The sequence below is a fragment of the Rousettus aegyptiacus genome, unplaced genomic scaffold (assembly GCF_014176215.1).
Source record: "Rousettus aegyptiacus isolate mRouAeg1 unplaced genomic scaffold, mRouAeg1.p scaffold_m13_p_8, whole genome shotgun sequence".
NCBI classification, from domain to species: Eukaryota; Metazoa; Chordata; class Mammalia; order Chiroptera; family Pteropodidae; genus Rousettus; species Rousettus aegyptiacus.
Window position 1 is genome coordinate 52,758 of NW_023416311.1, and position 16,154 is coordinate 68,911.

Consider the following 16,154-nt stretch of genomic DNA (forward strand, 5'->3'; position numbering starts at 1 on the left):
AGAGGCCCCTGACAGCCTCCTGCTGTTCCCTGGGGTGCGGGACCACCAGACCCGACCAGAGCCACGGCGTGCGTGAGCTGCCAGCAGGACACCGTCCCCTCAGCACCGATATAAGTTTTAAAATGGTTCTAATTCAGCCAGTAGCCTTTGTTATAATCGCACATTTTTGAGTATTTTTAAGATTGTACATTTTAGAGGTTTATCAGCTTTTAAAATTCCCTTTATGATTGGTTTGGAACAGGTTAGTCTTTGCCCCATGGTCACTGGTGTGATGAATGTTGTCAGACCTAGACAATATTGCAGAAACGTCACCCATCTCATTGCAAGGCTGGGACTTTTGTGATTCCAACTGTGGGGATATGCCCGTCTTCAGTCCGAGGGATGGGTTAAGTCTTAGTGGTCAAAACGCAAAACAAACATGTTTATGGGAAGCCTGAAGCCCAGGCCTCTCCCCAGACATCAGTGACCCCGGGAGGATGAGGGCTATGGGGCGGGAGGCGGTTTCTGGATGTTGGCAGTGGTTGCTTCCTGCTTTGGGACCAGCCTCCGGGGAGGGTGCACGTGAGAATTCGTCAAGCTTAGAAGATCCACACACTCCTCAGCAATGACCACAGAAATGTCTGCAGCAGAGGCCTGAGCCGTCCTGCAAGCTGGAAAGGACCTGCCCTGTCACCAGGGCCACGCCCACTTGTCTCCAGTCTGCAAGTGTGGCCGTCTGCACAGACCCAGTCATGACAAAGACGTGTGTCACGTTCATAACATCAGCGGCAGCAGCTACCGCTGTGGAGAGGTAGCCTCGAACCCTCCAAGGTGAGGAGATGGTGTTGTGCTGACCCCAAACCACACAGCAGGGTTTAACCCAGGCAGCTGACCCCAGAGCCCAAGCTTGGCCATTGAACACATTGCCTGCCCGGTTCCCAAACACCACAGGCCTCAGGATGCCCAGGTGCAGGCGGGTGCCAGGATGCATGCCACGTGCCTCTACCATGCACACCTGGCCTGGCCCCCTGGAGGCTTCTTCGGGGCTCAGGCTTGGCTACCTTGGCTCTAGATCTCCGGGCCCTGCGCGGGGACCCCAGGCGGGTCTTCCCTCCAAGCCTGGCTAGGACCACCAGAAGCTGACTGAGAAGCTCAAGTCCAGGGCTCGCACGTAATGCCAGTACTTAACTGGGATGAACAGGACCTCTCCAGGAGACAGGATGCAGGACAGGAACGGGGCCTCAGCAAACTTGGGGAACTTCTCCAGGTCAGGATGCTCCACATCCACCTGAAGAGAGCACAAGAGTCACCTGCCCAGCCTCCAGGGATGGGGCGGGCGGGGGAGAAGCTGCGATGCCCACCTGGCTCGTGTTGTGGAGAAGGTGCGTGTCATGAGGATACAGAGCCTCCGACTCCTGCGGGGAATACAGCCGGATGTACTTCCTTCCGATCACCTGGGGGACAGCGACCCGTCAGTCGGTCCATTGGCTGGTGGCCTCACTGCAGGTCCCTGAGCCCGCTTCTTCCCTTGCCTCTCCGTGCTGCCCCCGACGCTGCTCCCTGGCCCGGTGGCCCCCCCCACCACCACCACATGTGCTCGAGGCTCCACCGTGTTTCCCCAGGTCCCTGACAGATCAGCAGGGTTGCTCCTGTAGCTGACTAAGCACTGGACTGTGGCGACCTCTGACCTCACAGCCACCCTTCAAGGTGGTCTACCCCCCCGCCCCTTCTACAGGTGAGGATGCTGGGGCACTGAGCTTAAGTGAGTTACTCAGAGCTGAGAGCTGATGGGTCTGCTTGGCTGGAAGCGGGTTCTGATGTTACACCCTCTGCTGAGGAAAAATCAGGAACAGCACCAACCTGGGCTAGGAAGTTCTGCTGGGGGTCCTGGTGCAGCGGGGAGACGGTGCCCGGGGGCCCAAACCAGGCATTGATGGTGATGTCCTCCTCCTCCCCGTCACCCAGGCAACAGTAATCGGGGACGCCGATGTCCTGCTTCAGCTCCGGGATCTGTGGGTGTCGGAGTAGATGGGGCAGGTTGAGCCCAGGCCTCCCACAGCAGGGGGAGTTGGGACACAGCAGCCCAGAAGTCACACATCTGACAGAGCCAAATGCACGTTCTCGTGTGTAACAATACAACTACCCACAATTTGCTGCATAGAAATTAAAAACTCAATTTAAAAATCATATTTACTACAGAAAAGTTATAATTTTATTTTTTGATTCGTTTCCATGTCCTATGCGTTTTATATTTCTCTTTTTAAAAACACCTGATACTAATGTTTGTACTTAAACCAGCTTATAATTTTCTAAACAGTTAATTATTTTAAAAAGTCAAGTTAAAGAAAAACAACTATAACATCCAAACAGTCCCGATGAAGAAAAAAAAAAAAGCTGAGGGACTCAGATTTCCCAATTTCAAAAATTAATAAAAAGCTATATAAAAAAAAAGAATAAAAACAAAAAATAAAATGGGGTTGACTATCAAATCTCTGTAGGGGAAGATTTTCCAAACTTACTAATGGTAAAGCAATGATATTTGGCACATTTTAAGTGTGACAAATTAATTAATATAAAGACCAGCAGACGAAACCTAACTTGAACTGTGGCAACTAAGGGTTAATGTGTAGAATTCATAACAAATAATAAGGACCCAACACACAAATTACAGTCAAAGGGCAAAAGATAATCCATAAAAGTGAATCAGATACTAGGGCTTCAGTCCCATTGGCAGAGAAATCCAAAGGACATGTCATTTCCCGCTAATCAAATTAGAGACTAAAGGAATCACAGCACCCAGCGGTGAGGGCGTGGCAGGGGGGTGCGTTCCCGGGGGCCCCTGGGCCAACGCTCGCTCGGTCGCCTTTCCTGACCCAGCTGAGTGGGCCCCTGCGTGCCTCCGCGTGGAGGCGGGGGCCTTGGAGGCTGTCGTGTGGGGGCTCACGGTGCGGTGGAGGCCCGTCTCGGCAACGACGGTGCCAGCGCGTATGACAGGAGGTTCGCGAGGACGGCAAGCACTGGGGCCCTGCCTCCTCCCCAGCCCCACACCCTCTTGTGGACCAAGGTGTCTGACACCTTTGCCTCTGGGGACACCTAATCTCAGGGCCTGGATCCTGGCTTCCTCCTTCGGAAGCCCAGGTGGGCATGAGGTGTTGGACTCCACAGCCAGCGATGCCCGGTGGGTGCTCGGGGTGTGCACGTGCAGCTGAGGGGATACCACCTCTTGGACATTTCACTTTAAGCCCAGCCCAGCTGGTGTTCACAACTGGCTTTTCCTTTATGGCTTCAACACGTGATCCTTTTAGGGACTGAAGTTTCTATTTAATTTCCCAAAGGTGAGGGTGATCTGCCAGCCCACCCGGACACAGTCGTGGATGCTTGGGGACGGCGGGGCTGTGCTGGCCGCCTGGACTGAACCCGCTTCCCTGACTGACCGGTCAGCTCGGGGCTGAACCCACACCCCCAAGCTGGCCAGCAGCCCTCACCCTCGGGGCGGCTGGATTCCTCACCAGGCCCTGGGGATACTCTGAATCCAGGACAATCTTGGGCTTGAGGTACACACAGTGACAGGGGGCCCTCCGCGGCCTTGCTCAGGCACCGCCCCCAGTCTGCACTAGCCATTCAGGCCGCTGGAGGGAGCGATGACTGCAGAACAGCTGGAATGTTCTGCAGGGGGCTGGGCCCGTGGACACAGACCTGCAGCCCTGTCCTGTGGGGTCTTCAAGCTGCCTGCAAGACCCCAAAGGCCTCTGGGAATCTCCTACTTCCAGCCACCAAGCTCTCACCAGTCTCCGCTGGGATCACAGCAGACCTGCCCCTGGAGTGCAGAGAAGCTGGCTGGCTCCTGATGACATCGTCGGGATTCTTGAAAGGTAACTGCTTGACCAGGTGGTATGACCAGAGCCTCTGGCCCAGCCCTCAGGGACCCCAAGAGAAGGAACGCTCCCAGGATGTGACTGATAACTAAAGGCCGGCCTAGTGCGGTGGCCAAAGTCTTCTAAAACGTGGGTGCCTGGGAGGAAGGACAGCAGGGGGCTTGGCTGGGCCCAGCCTCTCAGGCCCGGTGGCCTCGCCTGCTGCTGGCTGCTGAGGAGGGTCTGCACAGGGAGCAGCACCAGCGGGCGGCAAACGAGGCTGCTGTGGCCTCTGCTGCCCTTTGGGGTCAGAGCCCAGGAGAGGGGCGGGGAGGTGACAGGCTGCGGGGCGGAGGAGGGCACTGCCGGACTCACCTGGTCGAAGAGCTGGTGCTGCGCCAGGTACCCGACGTCCCTCGGCTGGCCCACGGGAGGGGAGCGGAGGCGACACAGAAAGCCCGTTAGAGGCGGCGACCCCCTCCGCGCGGCCCCTGCGTGGCTGGCTCTTGGCGCCACGTGCCCCCGATGCCACCGCCCGGCCACGTGTGCCCGCGCCGAGGACGCCCGGCGCTGGCGGAAACTGAGGGCAGCGCTTTCCTCTCAGCGGCCCTGTGAGGTCGGCGTTGGCGACCTGACTGACCAAAGGTCAGGGCCCCGAGGACCTGAGATGTTCCGTCACCAGCCCAGGCTGCACAGCCAGCAAAGGCCAGGGCTGAACCCGAAGCCGCCTTCTTGCCCCCTGCTGAGGCCTCTCTGCCCGGGGAACCAGGCTTCTTCCCAGCAGAGGGAGGCCACGCAGGGCCTCCCGGCCGGGCTGCCCCCCACAACCAGAGGCGACATGGCAGCACGGTGCATGTCCAGTCCACGGCCCCCTTTCCCAGGTCTGCAGGTGACGGAGCTGAGCAGAGGTGGGAGTAGGGGAGGGGTGCGGAAGCAGGAGAGACACCTGAGCACAGACAGGAGGCTGCGGGTTCAGGAGGGAGAGAGAGGGGGGTAGGGAGGGGACGCGGGGGGCACCCCGGGCGGCCCCGTGGGCTCAGCTGCGGTGCCAAGGCCGATGGCAGAAGCTGTGAGCCATGGTCACAGGCCTGGCCTGTGTCTGTGGCCGTCCGCGGCCAGTGGGATCCGAGCTCTGCGGAGTGTGCTGTGGAGGGCGTGCACACTGCTGGTGCTGAAGCCTCAGCCTCGCGAGGACGCTGCCCGCCACGATGCTGGGTGGACACCCCTCCCCTGCAGGGCCTGTGTCCCCACTAACGGGGCCCCTCCTTCCCAGCCAACAGGGATGATCCGGTCAGGCGACCTACACTCTCTGCCACCCAGTGCCGCAGAGGAAGCCACCCCCGCCCTGACTGTGAAGACGGAAACGATACAATGGTGTGGCTGCTTTGGGAAACAGTGTGGCAGTTCCTCAGGAGGACAAACAGAGCCGGCATAGGGCCCGTGACTCCACCACTGGCACACACCCAAGAGAAACGCAAACGTGTACCCGCAAAATCACGGCAGCGCTGCTTACAGTCGCCAAAAAGCACCCCCCCCCAGCGTCCCTCGGCTGACGAGCAGAGAGGCACGCCGCGGCCCGTCCACTCAGGACGTGCTACTCGGCCGAGACGAGGAGGGAGGCGCCGACGGGGCGGCGCGCTCAGACCCTGGGCACGCGGCGCCCGGTGAGGGAAGCCGGACGCCACGGCCACAGCGTGGTTCCATGTGTGTGAAGCGTCCAGAACTGCAAATCCACAGGAACAGGAAGCAGAGGAGTGTCTGCCGGGGGCTGGTGGGGACAGGGGCGTTGGGGCGACTGTAACGAGTACACGGTTTCCTCTGAAGTGATGAAAATGTCGAATGAGAACACGGCCGCACAGTCTCAGAACACACTCAAACCCCTGAAGCGCACAAAGGATGTTTTGAAAGGAGCCCCTCACGCCATGTCCGCCCACCCGGCTGCCGGGACCCTGGCCCTGGCCAGCCGGCCGACCTAGACCACACAGGCCGATGCCTCCACAGTCCTCCGCTGTGGCGCGTGGTCACCCGCCCGGGTGCAGTGTGCTCCCCGTGAGCGCTGGGCAGAGGGACTCGGCGACGCACCTCATTCAGGATGTACTGGCCGATGAACTCACTGACTGTCATGAGTCTCTGAGACCACTCCTCGTCTGTGTACCTGGAGCCAACCTCCACTGGGACCGTTCGGCAGCCAGCAATTTCCTGGATATACTCCAAACTATTAGGAAAACACGAGTCGTCACTGTCACCACCGTGCAGACGCTTGTGGGGCCCTCTGCTAAACGCTCACACGCGTGTGCTCTCATCGCCAGACCTCGCGAGTGGAGGCTTCCGTCCACCGGGCACTGCGCGTGCCAGCCGGTCCCGAAAATCCCGTCTCCCGCAGTTCTTGCTGGCGGCTCTATCCCCTGAGCGCCGAGAGCGCTCCAACCCGACTTTGCTCAGCTGTCGCTAAGCTGGAAATGGCCACCAGTGCAGGGGTGGTGAGCTGCCTGGGTTCTGGACTCTGGCAGCCTGGCACTGGCCGGGGACGCTCAGCCAGCTACTGACCTCTGAGCACTTGTCCCCATCTGCAAGGGGAGTGAGGCCCGTGCCTGTCCCATGGGAACCAGGGAGGGTGAAGCGAGGGGAAACGTGGCCAGTGCCTGCGTGGGCGCCTGGCATGCAGGGAACATGCTGCATGCTTGCTGGACAAGGGCCCCCGGGGTCAGAGCCCTCGGCCCCACTGGGAACCAACCCCACAACACCGGCTCTGCAGGACAGGCTGACGCGACCACCCCCGTGGAGACACGGCCTCCCTTCCACAGTCACGCACCGCTGTGGCCCTGCAGCCGCTCTCCCGCTGCCCGACCTGCCCTCTCCCTGAGTGCGAGGACCGAGCAGCCCAGGATGGCAGTGATGAGTCCACTCGGACAGTGGGCCGAGTGCAGGGAGCCTTTGGGGACGCCACCATGGGGGCGGGCCTTGGGGCTCGCGGCCACCCACCTCCACTTCCTCATGCACGGCCAGTGGTCCACCACGCCCTCCAGGATCACAGGCCTCTGGGGCAGCAGGAAGTGCTCCCGGAAGTGCTGAAGGGACGGGCAGTGCAGCCGGGGCACCGCTCCGCCGGTCACGTCTGGACTTGGGGCTCGCTCCGCCCTGGCTTTCTGTTCAAAGTCAAAACAAAACAAAGTCGCAGCCACCACAGAACGTCGAAACGGGAGGCCTTCCTCTCGGAGTGGGCATCAGTGGTGGGAGGCCGTCAGCATCACCGATAACAGTGGCGGCCGACACCCGCCATCATCGTTAGGGCTTCCGCTGTTACTGATTTCTCGTGACAGCGAGGATTTCTCTTTACCAGTTTGTTAAACATGTTCGTTCGATTATAGAAGGGACGTACTGCGTTCACAGAAGCCCTGTGAGAGGGGAAAGCTTCCCACCCCACGGCTGCCACCCGACATGAGAGCCCCTCCTCACGAGGTGTCTCCCAGTGCCTGGCCCACAGGGAGTCGCAGTCCCAACAAGCAAGAACTCTGCCTCTTGGGTCCAGGCACTCAGCCCACCCACTCTCCCTGAGGTGTCTTGTCCTCGCCCGCCTCCCAACCGAGTGACCTGACCAAGTCACTGTCTCTGTGCGTCTCTTTCCTCACCCGCTACGCTGGGAGATGAGCTCTCACTCAGAAGTACCCAGGACGACTGCCCAGCGTGAGCCACCCCCCGCTGCCCCCACTGCTGGACCCCGAACCCGCTCTCAGCGCTGGCAGCAGCGGTAGCTCACGTCCTCACCTGCGGGCGACGCACTAGACGGCATACCTGCCTGTCCCCTTGTCACGACCCCCACCTGCGGTGGGCTGTTATTTTCACACATCACTCATCAAAGACCACGCTACGTGAAGCTGACCCCTCTTCCCCCCACCCGGGAAGCCATTCTCTGCAGCCCACTAGACTGCGCTCCAGGACAGGTTCCAGGCCATTCTGTGCTGCCACCTCTGTACCTGACACACCTGGACCACTGCTGATGCTCAACAAAGCTGCTGAGCCAACCCCCTCTTACGGGCAGGAGAACTCAGGGGGCGCGAAGGGGCCACGACACTTGCCTGACTCACAGGCGGTGGGAACCTGCCCTAGCAGGCCGGCTCCACAGCCTGAGCTCTCAGCCTCTCAGCTACGTCCACTGCCCAGCACCAGCCCCGCCACGGGCAGCACCCTGGGCACGAAGCCACCGCCATATGCCCTTCGGACAGATAGGGTGGGAATGGGCAGAGCAACACCCGGGTCAAAGGGGACAGGTGTTTGTCCCTTGATTTGCATGTCTGCCCTGCCCTCTATAAGGTCAACCAATACAGCATGTCCCGACCTCCACGGAAACCCTGGCCACACTGCACAGTGTGTAAAACCTTGTAGCCCAAAATGGCAGTTTCGGTGTACGTGCATCTTTTTTTAAACCAGAGATGAGGTTGACCACCTTCCTGCACTGTTCCCTCTGTGAACAGACCTGCCCTGAGGCACCAAAGGTGAGGCCGTGCGCCAGCACTGGGTCTGCAGCCTTCTCAGTAAACCATGCTCGGTGTCCTAGGGTGTCCTCTGGCACGTGCACTTAGACTCCAGCAGGGACACGTGCGAGGACCTAAAGATGGCACGTGTGGTATCGGTCGCACAGCAGCACAGGGCCTGGGGCAGCCAGAGCAGTGGGTGACACTTCAACCAGCTGAGCAAGGACAGCTGCACGAGATGGGCTAGCTGGCCGCTGCTGTCACCTACACTGTCCCTCTGAGCTGTTTCCCTTGGGAACCACAAAGCCCCACACCCCTGAACGGGCAGAAACTGGAAGAACGAATGGAGAAAAGAGATGGGGCGGCTCCATTTCCGAACCACTGGTGACGCGGGTTCCAGCCAGAGGTCGGCATGCGAAGGCCTCACCCCCAGTGGGGCTGACCCATTATTCTAGAAACACAGGGCTGCGGATGGCGTTAGGTGTGCTCGCTGACCATCCCACAAGGTACCTTCATGATGGGCAGCTCCTGGGTTGGGCCTCGGGCAGGCCTTTTCCCACAGGGAAGGTGTGTCTGGAGGACGGCAGCAACTTTAATGAGGATGTCCCCAAAGATGGCCGCCCCCATCAGCAGGCCCATGTCACAGACGTTCAGGGCCGTGGCCACGGAGGCAGCGTCCCCAGGCGCCTCGCACAGACACATGGCTTTCAGAAGGCAGCCGAAGGAGTATACACGACGCCAGTCCTTGTCCACGTCCTGCCAGGCCCCGGTGTTGAGTCTCTCCCAGCTGTAGTCGAGGATGACCTCGCTCGTCTGCAGACACTCGCGCCTCCTGCCCCCGTAGAAGAGGTCGGTGGCCTGCCGCAGCAGCAGCGCCACACCCCTCTCCACTCTCTCGCTGAGGTCCAGCCTCAGCTCCTCTTTAGTGCCGGGCAGGAGTGCCCTGAGGGCCGCCCACAGAGTGCCTGTTCCTGCCAGGGCGTCTCGGCTGATGTCCTCTGCCATCAGGCCCACCGCCTGCTCAGTCTGACAAGTGCTGGTGGAGGAAGAATTAACAGTTACAGCGAAATACCATGATGTCTACCTGAATATGTACAACTCTATATTTTTACAAAATAAAACTGAGGGAAAAAGAGCTAGATTTGTGATGACATCCAGTGGCCAAAATGTCAACCAGTGAGATTTAAAAACTATATAGTGGCACCATGCACAGACTTGGTCCCCTACAGGGTCCCACAGCTCCCTGTACTTGTCCTTTGCAACACGCCTCATCTGTTGATTCTTCAAAAGTGGAGTTCTCTGCTAGGCATAAACTCCGTGATACAGGGCCCCCACCTGTCTGGGGTCAGCCCTGTGTCTTCAAGGTCTGGCACAATGCCAGGCACACAGTGGGACAAATATGTGTTCAGAGAGGAACGTGTGTGGTCCTTGTCTGGCATGCCGCCAACGTCCCTTCTCTCACACAAACTCCTATCCAGGTGTGAAGGCCCGGCTTAAATGACCCCTATGCGAAGCCTGCCAAGACTCAGAGCTGCTTTTATAGCTGCTGTCACAAGGCACCACAAATACCTACTTACATGTCTGTCTCTCCAGTACCAAGGCAAGAACATGTTTGTCTCATTTCCCTGGAGCCTACTAGCAGTCTGGCTCACAGTAGGCACTCAGTTAAGACTGCTGAATAAATGAGATCTCAACTTCTCAGGAAGAAACCTAGGAACACATAAAACGTATTGGAACGGGCAAAACACCACAGTTGGTACCTTTGGCGGCATTAGCCTGGGCACTCGGTACAGATGGCAGGCCAGTCCTTAGGCATAAGTATTAATATGTGAATTGGTTCTACTGCTCGCTAAGATGATTATGTATGTTTAATGACCAGACGAGTCATAAACTAGGGTTATTCCAGGCAAATTGAGACCTATGGTTAACCTAATTAGAAGCGATATGAAAAAGTCTCAGTAGCCTTGTATTCTCACCTTAAAGTCAGTTTTCTAGAGCTTGACAATATTGGCCTTAAAAGACCTGTTACTGGTCAAAGCAGGTTTTCTTTTCTTTTCTTTTTCTTTTTTTTTTTTTTTTTAAGGGGTGAGGGTGGATGCCAGGTATAGGAACAGCCCAGCGGTCTTGTGTCCTGGTTTGGTAAACTGCCCTTCCAGGATGCCACATGTATTGGCCTTATGACAGCTTTCAGGGGAAGGTCAGGTGCAGGCTGCATGAAACAGCAATCCGCAAGTGGTCTGTGTCTTGGCTTCTCACTTGAAGGCCTGTTTGCTGGTGTGTGAGATGGTAACCTCAGAAAGGGGGCAACAAAGGTGATGTGAGCTAACAAGAGGGCCTTCTGTAAAGTCAGCCGACTGTGAACTTCATCTGAGCCTCCTTACTGGCCACATTAAACACCAAGGGCCATGGCTAGGCTGCACGCATGCAGATGGACTCGGTTCCGACTTCATAAACCACCACCTAGAGTGCACTACTGTGAGCCCGTCTTCGGTGAGCTGTCAGCAAACAGCCTAAGTGGGTTCCTGCTGTTTAAAAGATAAAGCCTGCTGGGAAGCCACCAGTCACTCCAGAATTCTCGTCAATTATCTTTAAAACTCTAAAGCACCTCCCAGAGTGGTCTTTTACATTGGTTGGGGAATCTGGCCAGGACCTCTAGGGGGTGTTGGGTTATGAAACAGCCCCGAGAGCCTCAGCCTGACCTGGAGCGGCCGGTCTTGAGGCCCCTCCATGCCCGCCTGGCCCGGCTTTCTGGGAAAGACTGCCCATCGTTCTGTACTTCCTGCAATTCCACTACGGCGGGAACTGCAGAAGCGAGAGCTCTGTAACGCCTCCCAGAAGCTGCACCCACCGGCAAGAGGCTCCCGCCGGGCGGCCCCAAGCCCGCCCTGCCGTCTGGCCTTGGGCCTGCCGGCTCGCCGAGCCCGCCGACTCACCGGGCCGCGATGACGCCCGCGGGGAGGGAACGCCCGCCCTGCGCCTCCCTCGGGGCTTCCCTCGGGGCTTCGCTCCTGGCGGCCCGCATCCGCGACCCGATGTCCCAAGCGTGGCCACACAGCTCCCAGTCAGGCCGCCGGCAGGGGCGGACTGGCCTGGGACTGACAGCCGGCAGCGCGCAGACGGCACGCGCATGCGCAGAGCCTTCCCGCTTCGCTCCGCGTCCCGAAGAGCCCCCACCGCGCATGCGGGCGCGAGCCACCACCGCGCATGCGGGAGGCCGTCCTTCCTGGCTCCACCCCTCGTCGCGGCGCCTGCGCAGTTGTCCCCCGCGCGTCCAGGGCGCCCGCGGCCGCCGGCCCGGGGCAGGTGCTGGAACCCGCCTCCCTGACGTGTGCGCGGCACCGCGTCTCCCCGGGGCCGGCGACCACTCGTTCCCTTTGGTCTGAACACGCCGGCTGTCTCCGTCCCCGAGGCTTGCACGAGGAGTTTCGGGGGTTAAGAAATTAATTGCTTGTGACAGGCGTGAAGGACGGTGAGAGACTTGAGGGTCTGCTGCGCTGGACCTGTGACGGGCGGGGCGGGGGCGTCCAGCTTGGAGTACTACGGGGACCAGGAGCTTTGTCGCCAAAGAGCTAGGTCAGTGGACGGAAATTATGAGGAAACGTCAGGCGAAAGGGGGTTTCTGCTGAACCGACTTGACGGGCTTCTTGCGGGAGGCACGATGGCGATGAGGTCAAGGGTGGGGGTGGGGGTTCACACGGTACAGCGGGTGGTGCTTGGCCGCCCGAGCCCTGCAGGACCCTCGGAACTGAGCAGAAGGAGCCCGACGAGGGTTAGGTCAAGGCGAGGGTCCTAGTCACTGGTCTGGGCCGGGCCAGGGGCCGCTCAGTGTTACTTAATTCTCGCGGCGGCCGTGTGAGGTGCGGATTGCGGTGTCTTATCTGCAGGCCGGAGGCTCGTCCTCGAGGCCAGCTCAGCGACGGGTGGATTCCGGCTACTGTGCTAGCTCCAAAGAAGACACGCTGAACCTCTGCCCTCGAGGATTTCACAGGTGAGAGTGGCACATGCATGTGGAGCGTTGGCTGCACACCTGGCACTTTCAAAGCATTCTAGAAATATTAGAATCATAGATAACTGTGAGCACAGTTATCACCCCCGGTTGAGAGGTGACCTCCTTGAATTTTACCTGAGCCCTGTGCCCTGGAAAACAGTGAAGGTTAAAGGGACTCCCCTCACCCTTTTGTGTACCAGAAAACAGCTCACTGCAGAGTCACCCTTCCCGTGGGACTTCGGTATGCCATCAGTGCCCCCTTGTTCACCTGTGAAAGGCCAGTCGCAGACTCCAAATTCTCATTCTTTGCCTTATCGGTGATGAGCTGAACTGCTTGTCCCAGCTGATCAGTTGGAGTGGAGTGCTTGTTAACCAAACTTTGGTTAGCTTCTGTCCTTCCTCCAGGCCTCTGAGTGATGGGCCACCCTCAGCCTGCCAGCACAGGACTTCTCCTGAGAATAATAGGCTGGCCTCAGGGTGGAACATTCTCTGACTGCTAACCCATCATGCCCCCGCCCCTTCCATCCCGCTTCCTAGTTCTTTCATACATTGTTTTCTCCTCTTTCTAAAAGAAGGGAGTGTTGTTGCCTAACCCTTCAGATGCTTGCAGACCTGTGGTTACAGCGTCCTCTCTTGCAGTATCCTGTCCTTTGTGCAGTCATCCTTTCACGTAAAAGCGTCCCCTGACTAAACCCGGTTTTATTTTTTATTTGATAGGAGGTGGACACTCAGCCTCTGGGAGCCCAGACGGCCCCATGGCAGGATCCCTGATTCTCCACAGTGATCGGGAATGGGCTCCTGGCCCTTAAGAGTGAGTAGGGCGGCTGCCAGTCAGGTGGAGACAAACACTTCTTTTGCCAGCTTGTTTGTGTTTTCAAAGCTGGCTTGTTGAGATGAATTCCGGGCTCAGATGAAATGTTTCCATAAAAGAAAAGAAGCACGATCATTCACTGCGGGGCTTCCCTTCTGTGGTCTCAGGGACACCCCCTCCTAGTCCCAATGGCCTTGGAATGGTCACTAAGCTGACAGACCCCTTTGAGTGCTGCAAAAGTCGCGGCATCACCATGCACATACCTCATCTTCAACATGCTTCTGACATCACTGAGACAGTATTATGTTTCCCGTATGCATGACTTATGCCACTTTTACATCTGGAAAGGGATGGATGCTGACCCCCATTAGTAATCTGTCATACATTAGGAGAGGTGAGAGGCAAAAGTCAGTGGGTTGATTTATATAAAATTAGGAAAGTCAGACATAATACCAGGATCTTTTTCTATACATAATGGATGCCTAAAATGATTTTTAAAATAAAAAACATATATGAGAAATTATGTGCCTTCATTATAATTCAGAAATTTTGCTTGCTCAGAAAATGTACTGCATTTAACATTGTTAAACCCATAATAACTGCAATTTTTGCTTTAACAAAAGGCTTAATTTTAGAATAGTTTTAGATTTATAGAAAAATCATCAATATAGAGTTCCAGTACACCCCACACCTAGTTTCCCTATCATCTGAGGTTAATGGAATACATTTGCCACAATTAATGAGCCAGTATTGATAGATTTTTTTTTTTTTTTTTTTATAACTAAAGCCCATACTTTATTCAGATTACCTAATGTGCTTTTTCTGTCTTAGAATTCCATCCAGGAATACACTTAGGCATTATCTCCTTAGTGCCCCTCGGCTGTGACAGTTACTCATACATTTTATTGATGACCTTGACCATTTTGAGGAGTATGAGTGAGGCATTTTATAGAATGCCCCTCAGTTGGATTTTTCTGGTGTTTTCCTCATGATTAGGCTGGGGTGGTGGGTTCGGAGGGGAAGACCCCAGGGGCGAAATGTCCTCATCAGATCATGTCAAAGTACATACCACCAGCGTGACCTCACTGTCAATGTTCATGTTGACCAGGTGACTGATCTGGTCTTGAGAGTACCCCACTGTAAAGTTATCCTTTCCCACTTTTTTCATACTGTGTTTTCTGGAAGTCACTGACTGTGCAGTTTATGCTCTTCTGGGGGCAGAGAATCCACGTTAATTATTTGGAATTATTCTGCATGACACATTTGCTTATTCTCCCCTATTACATATGCGATCATTGATTTATCTGTATTTACTCATGGTTATTTGTTTTGTACTTTGGGTTATAATCCACTGGCACAGTATATGCTTTGTTGCTTGAACTGTTCCAGCTTTGACCATTGGGAGGTCATTCAGGTTGGCTCCATGTCTCTCCTTTCCCCATGCGTGTGTGTGATTCCCCAGCCTGGCATCAGCCACTTCTCCAGGGAGCCCTGTAATTGGAGAATGGTGTTTGAGACCAGGTCCTGACAATAGGTGTGCTCTTTGCTGATACTGGTGTGTATCACCTTTTTAAAACACACCCTGGAAAGTCATGGTGTTCACTTCCTCTGTAATCATAGGCCCACTCAGGATGGAGGGGAGAGAACACAGACTCCTCCACCTCTAGGTGGACATCTGTCACTGTCACATGTGAGCACTTATGAGACGGGATATATTGGTGTCATTATCTTTGGAAAATACCACCTGTCACATCAGAGACACTGTTGTGCACCAAGGGTTCTTATGTCACTCAAACGTCCTTGTCCTGTTTCTGTGTTGTTTCAGAGAAACTCTCCCTACCTTGGTTTTTCTTGAGGGTGATCTCAGTTGACACATTAGCACTGAGTCACAATGTCGGCGTCCGAGTTCTCACCTAGTCTGGGGACACTCAGCTTGGTGCTGGGAGTGTCTTCAACACATTTATAACACTTGATCATTTCTTGCCCTTTTTAATGTTATGGCCAGAGGGTTCTTACAGCACAGCCTTTTGGGTAGACGCTGATCATGTTGTCTTACTGCTGTATTTACCTGGGCAGGTACCCTGTGAGCAGAGACAACAGATGCTGACCAGAGTCCCCAGTTCCCTTGCATGTTGGCAGGGCCATGTGACTGTGTGTGGAAGATGACCAGTCCGCAAGTGACCCTCTCGCCCCCATCTCCTGTTGTGACAGTATTGCCTCCCTCTGCCTGAGACTTGGTGACAGAGGGAAGTGTGCCCTGTGCCAACACACATCACATGTGCAACATTCGTCTGGCAGACATTTGAACTTCCCAGGATCAACTCTTACTGCTGCACTGCCTCACCTTTCCCAACTAACACACCTGTGAACAGAGCAAGTGATACTGGGTTTTCATTTACATAATGATGCAAAATTTACCAAAAAAAATAATGAGCTGGTTCAAAGAAAAATAGTTGAAGAATTTGCTAGGTGATTCCCTGTTGTCCTTAGGGCATGGACACAAATGATGAACATTTGGGGACATTACTGCCACTGTGTTCTCGTCTCATTCCCTGCGTGGGAGTTCTGGCAGCTGTTGGAATTGGCCGGAACATAACCCTCTGTTATGTTCTGTGTGGGTCCCATGGCTTAAACAGCACTCACCAAAATCTCTTCATTAAAACTGATTAGTCAGAGATTACATGAAAAGATCTGAATTTTCTATTTGATTTTAGAGCCAAATAGCTTGCCTTTGCCTATAGTGTTCCCTAGACACTAATCAAGGGTATAAACCCGGTGAAAGGGAGCTTTGAAGTCTTTCTGTTCGTGGGGTGCCGTTTAAAGGCAGAAGCAAATGGTAACTGACTCAGAATAAGGGACCACCCAACACGGAAGCCAAGAGGGAAAGGATGGCATGTTGTTCCAGCTGAGCGCCCCAGAAGCCGGCGTGAGCTGAGGGGTGCGTGGTCGGTCTTGGCACAGTGATCTGCATGTTGTAAACTGCTAAAATATTCACGTACTTGATTGTGTCTCTTCTATTTAGATGTAATAAATGCAGATTTGGATGGCCA

The 16,154-nt window shown here is 55.8% G+C and overlaps 1 protein-coding gene and 1 long non-coding RNA gene across 7 annotated transcripts; one reads left to right on the forward strand and one right to left on the reverse strand.

Annotated features, from left to right (window-relative positions):
- Positions 1–146: 146 nt before the first annotated feature.
- KDM8 (lysine demethylase 8) lies at positions 147–11,437 on the reverse strand. 5 transcript variants are annotated; one of them, XM_036225633.1, is made up of 8 exons: positions 11,239–11,426; positions 8,816–9,341; positions 6,816–6,979; positions 5,916–6,048; positions 4,209–4,253; positions 1,840–1,989; positions 1,341–1,433; positions 147–1,267 (listed from the first exon to the last, which is right to left on the reverse strand). In XM_036225633.1, exons 1-8 carry the CDS (start codon positions 11,325–11,327, stop codon positions 1,103–1,105), a joined length of 1,365 nt encoding a protein of 454 aa, XP_036081526.1. In that variant the 5' UTR covers positions 11,328–11,426; the 3' UTR covers positions 147–1,102. The 5 variants fall into 5 exon arrangements, with proteins under 5 accessions (XP_036081526.1, XP_036081527.1, XP_015993631.2 ...); XM_036225634.1 differs by lacking the exon at positions 4,209–4,253 and having other exon boundaries at positions 11,239–11,427; XM_016138145.2 differs by lacking the exons at positions 147–1,267; positions 1,341–1,433; positions 1,840–1,989; positions 4,209–4,253 and adding exons at positions 4,270–5,713; positions 9,883–10,015 and having other exon boundaries at positions 11,239–11,350.
- Positions 11,438–11,567: 130 nt separating this feature from the next.
- On the forward strand, positions 11,568–16,154 carry LOC107507130. Of its 2 annotated transcripts, none has more exons than XR_004952598.1 (4): positions 11,568–11,878; positions 12,190–12,293; positions 13,011–13,104; positions 15,181–16,154. It is a non-coding gene; the product is annotated as an uncharacterized LOC107507130 (long non-coding RNA). The 2 variants fall into 2 exon arrangements; XR_001596096.2 differs by having other exon boundaries at positions 11,568–11,774.

Coding starts and splice junctions, on each gene's coding strand:
- KDM8 (XM_016138146.2), bottom strand. CDS start 11,327: ATGCGGGCCGCCAGGAGCGAAGCCCCGAGGGAAGCCCCGAGGGAGGCG. Junction 9,342..11,238: donor GCGGGCGTCATCGCGGCCCG/GTGAGTCGGCGG, acceptor TTCCTCCACCAG/CACTTGTCAGACTGAGCAGG. Junction 6,980..8,815: donor AGGAGCTGCCCATCATGAAG/GTACCTTGTGGG, acceptor GACTTTGAACAG/AAAGCCAGGGCGGAGCGAGC.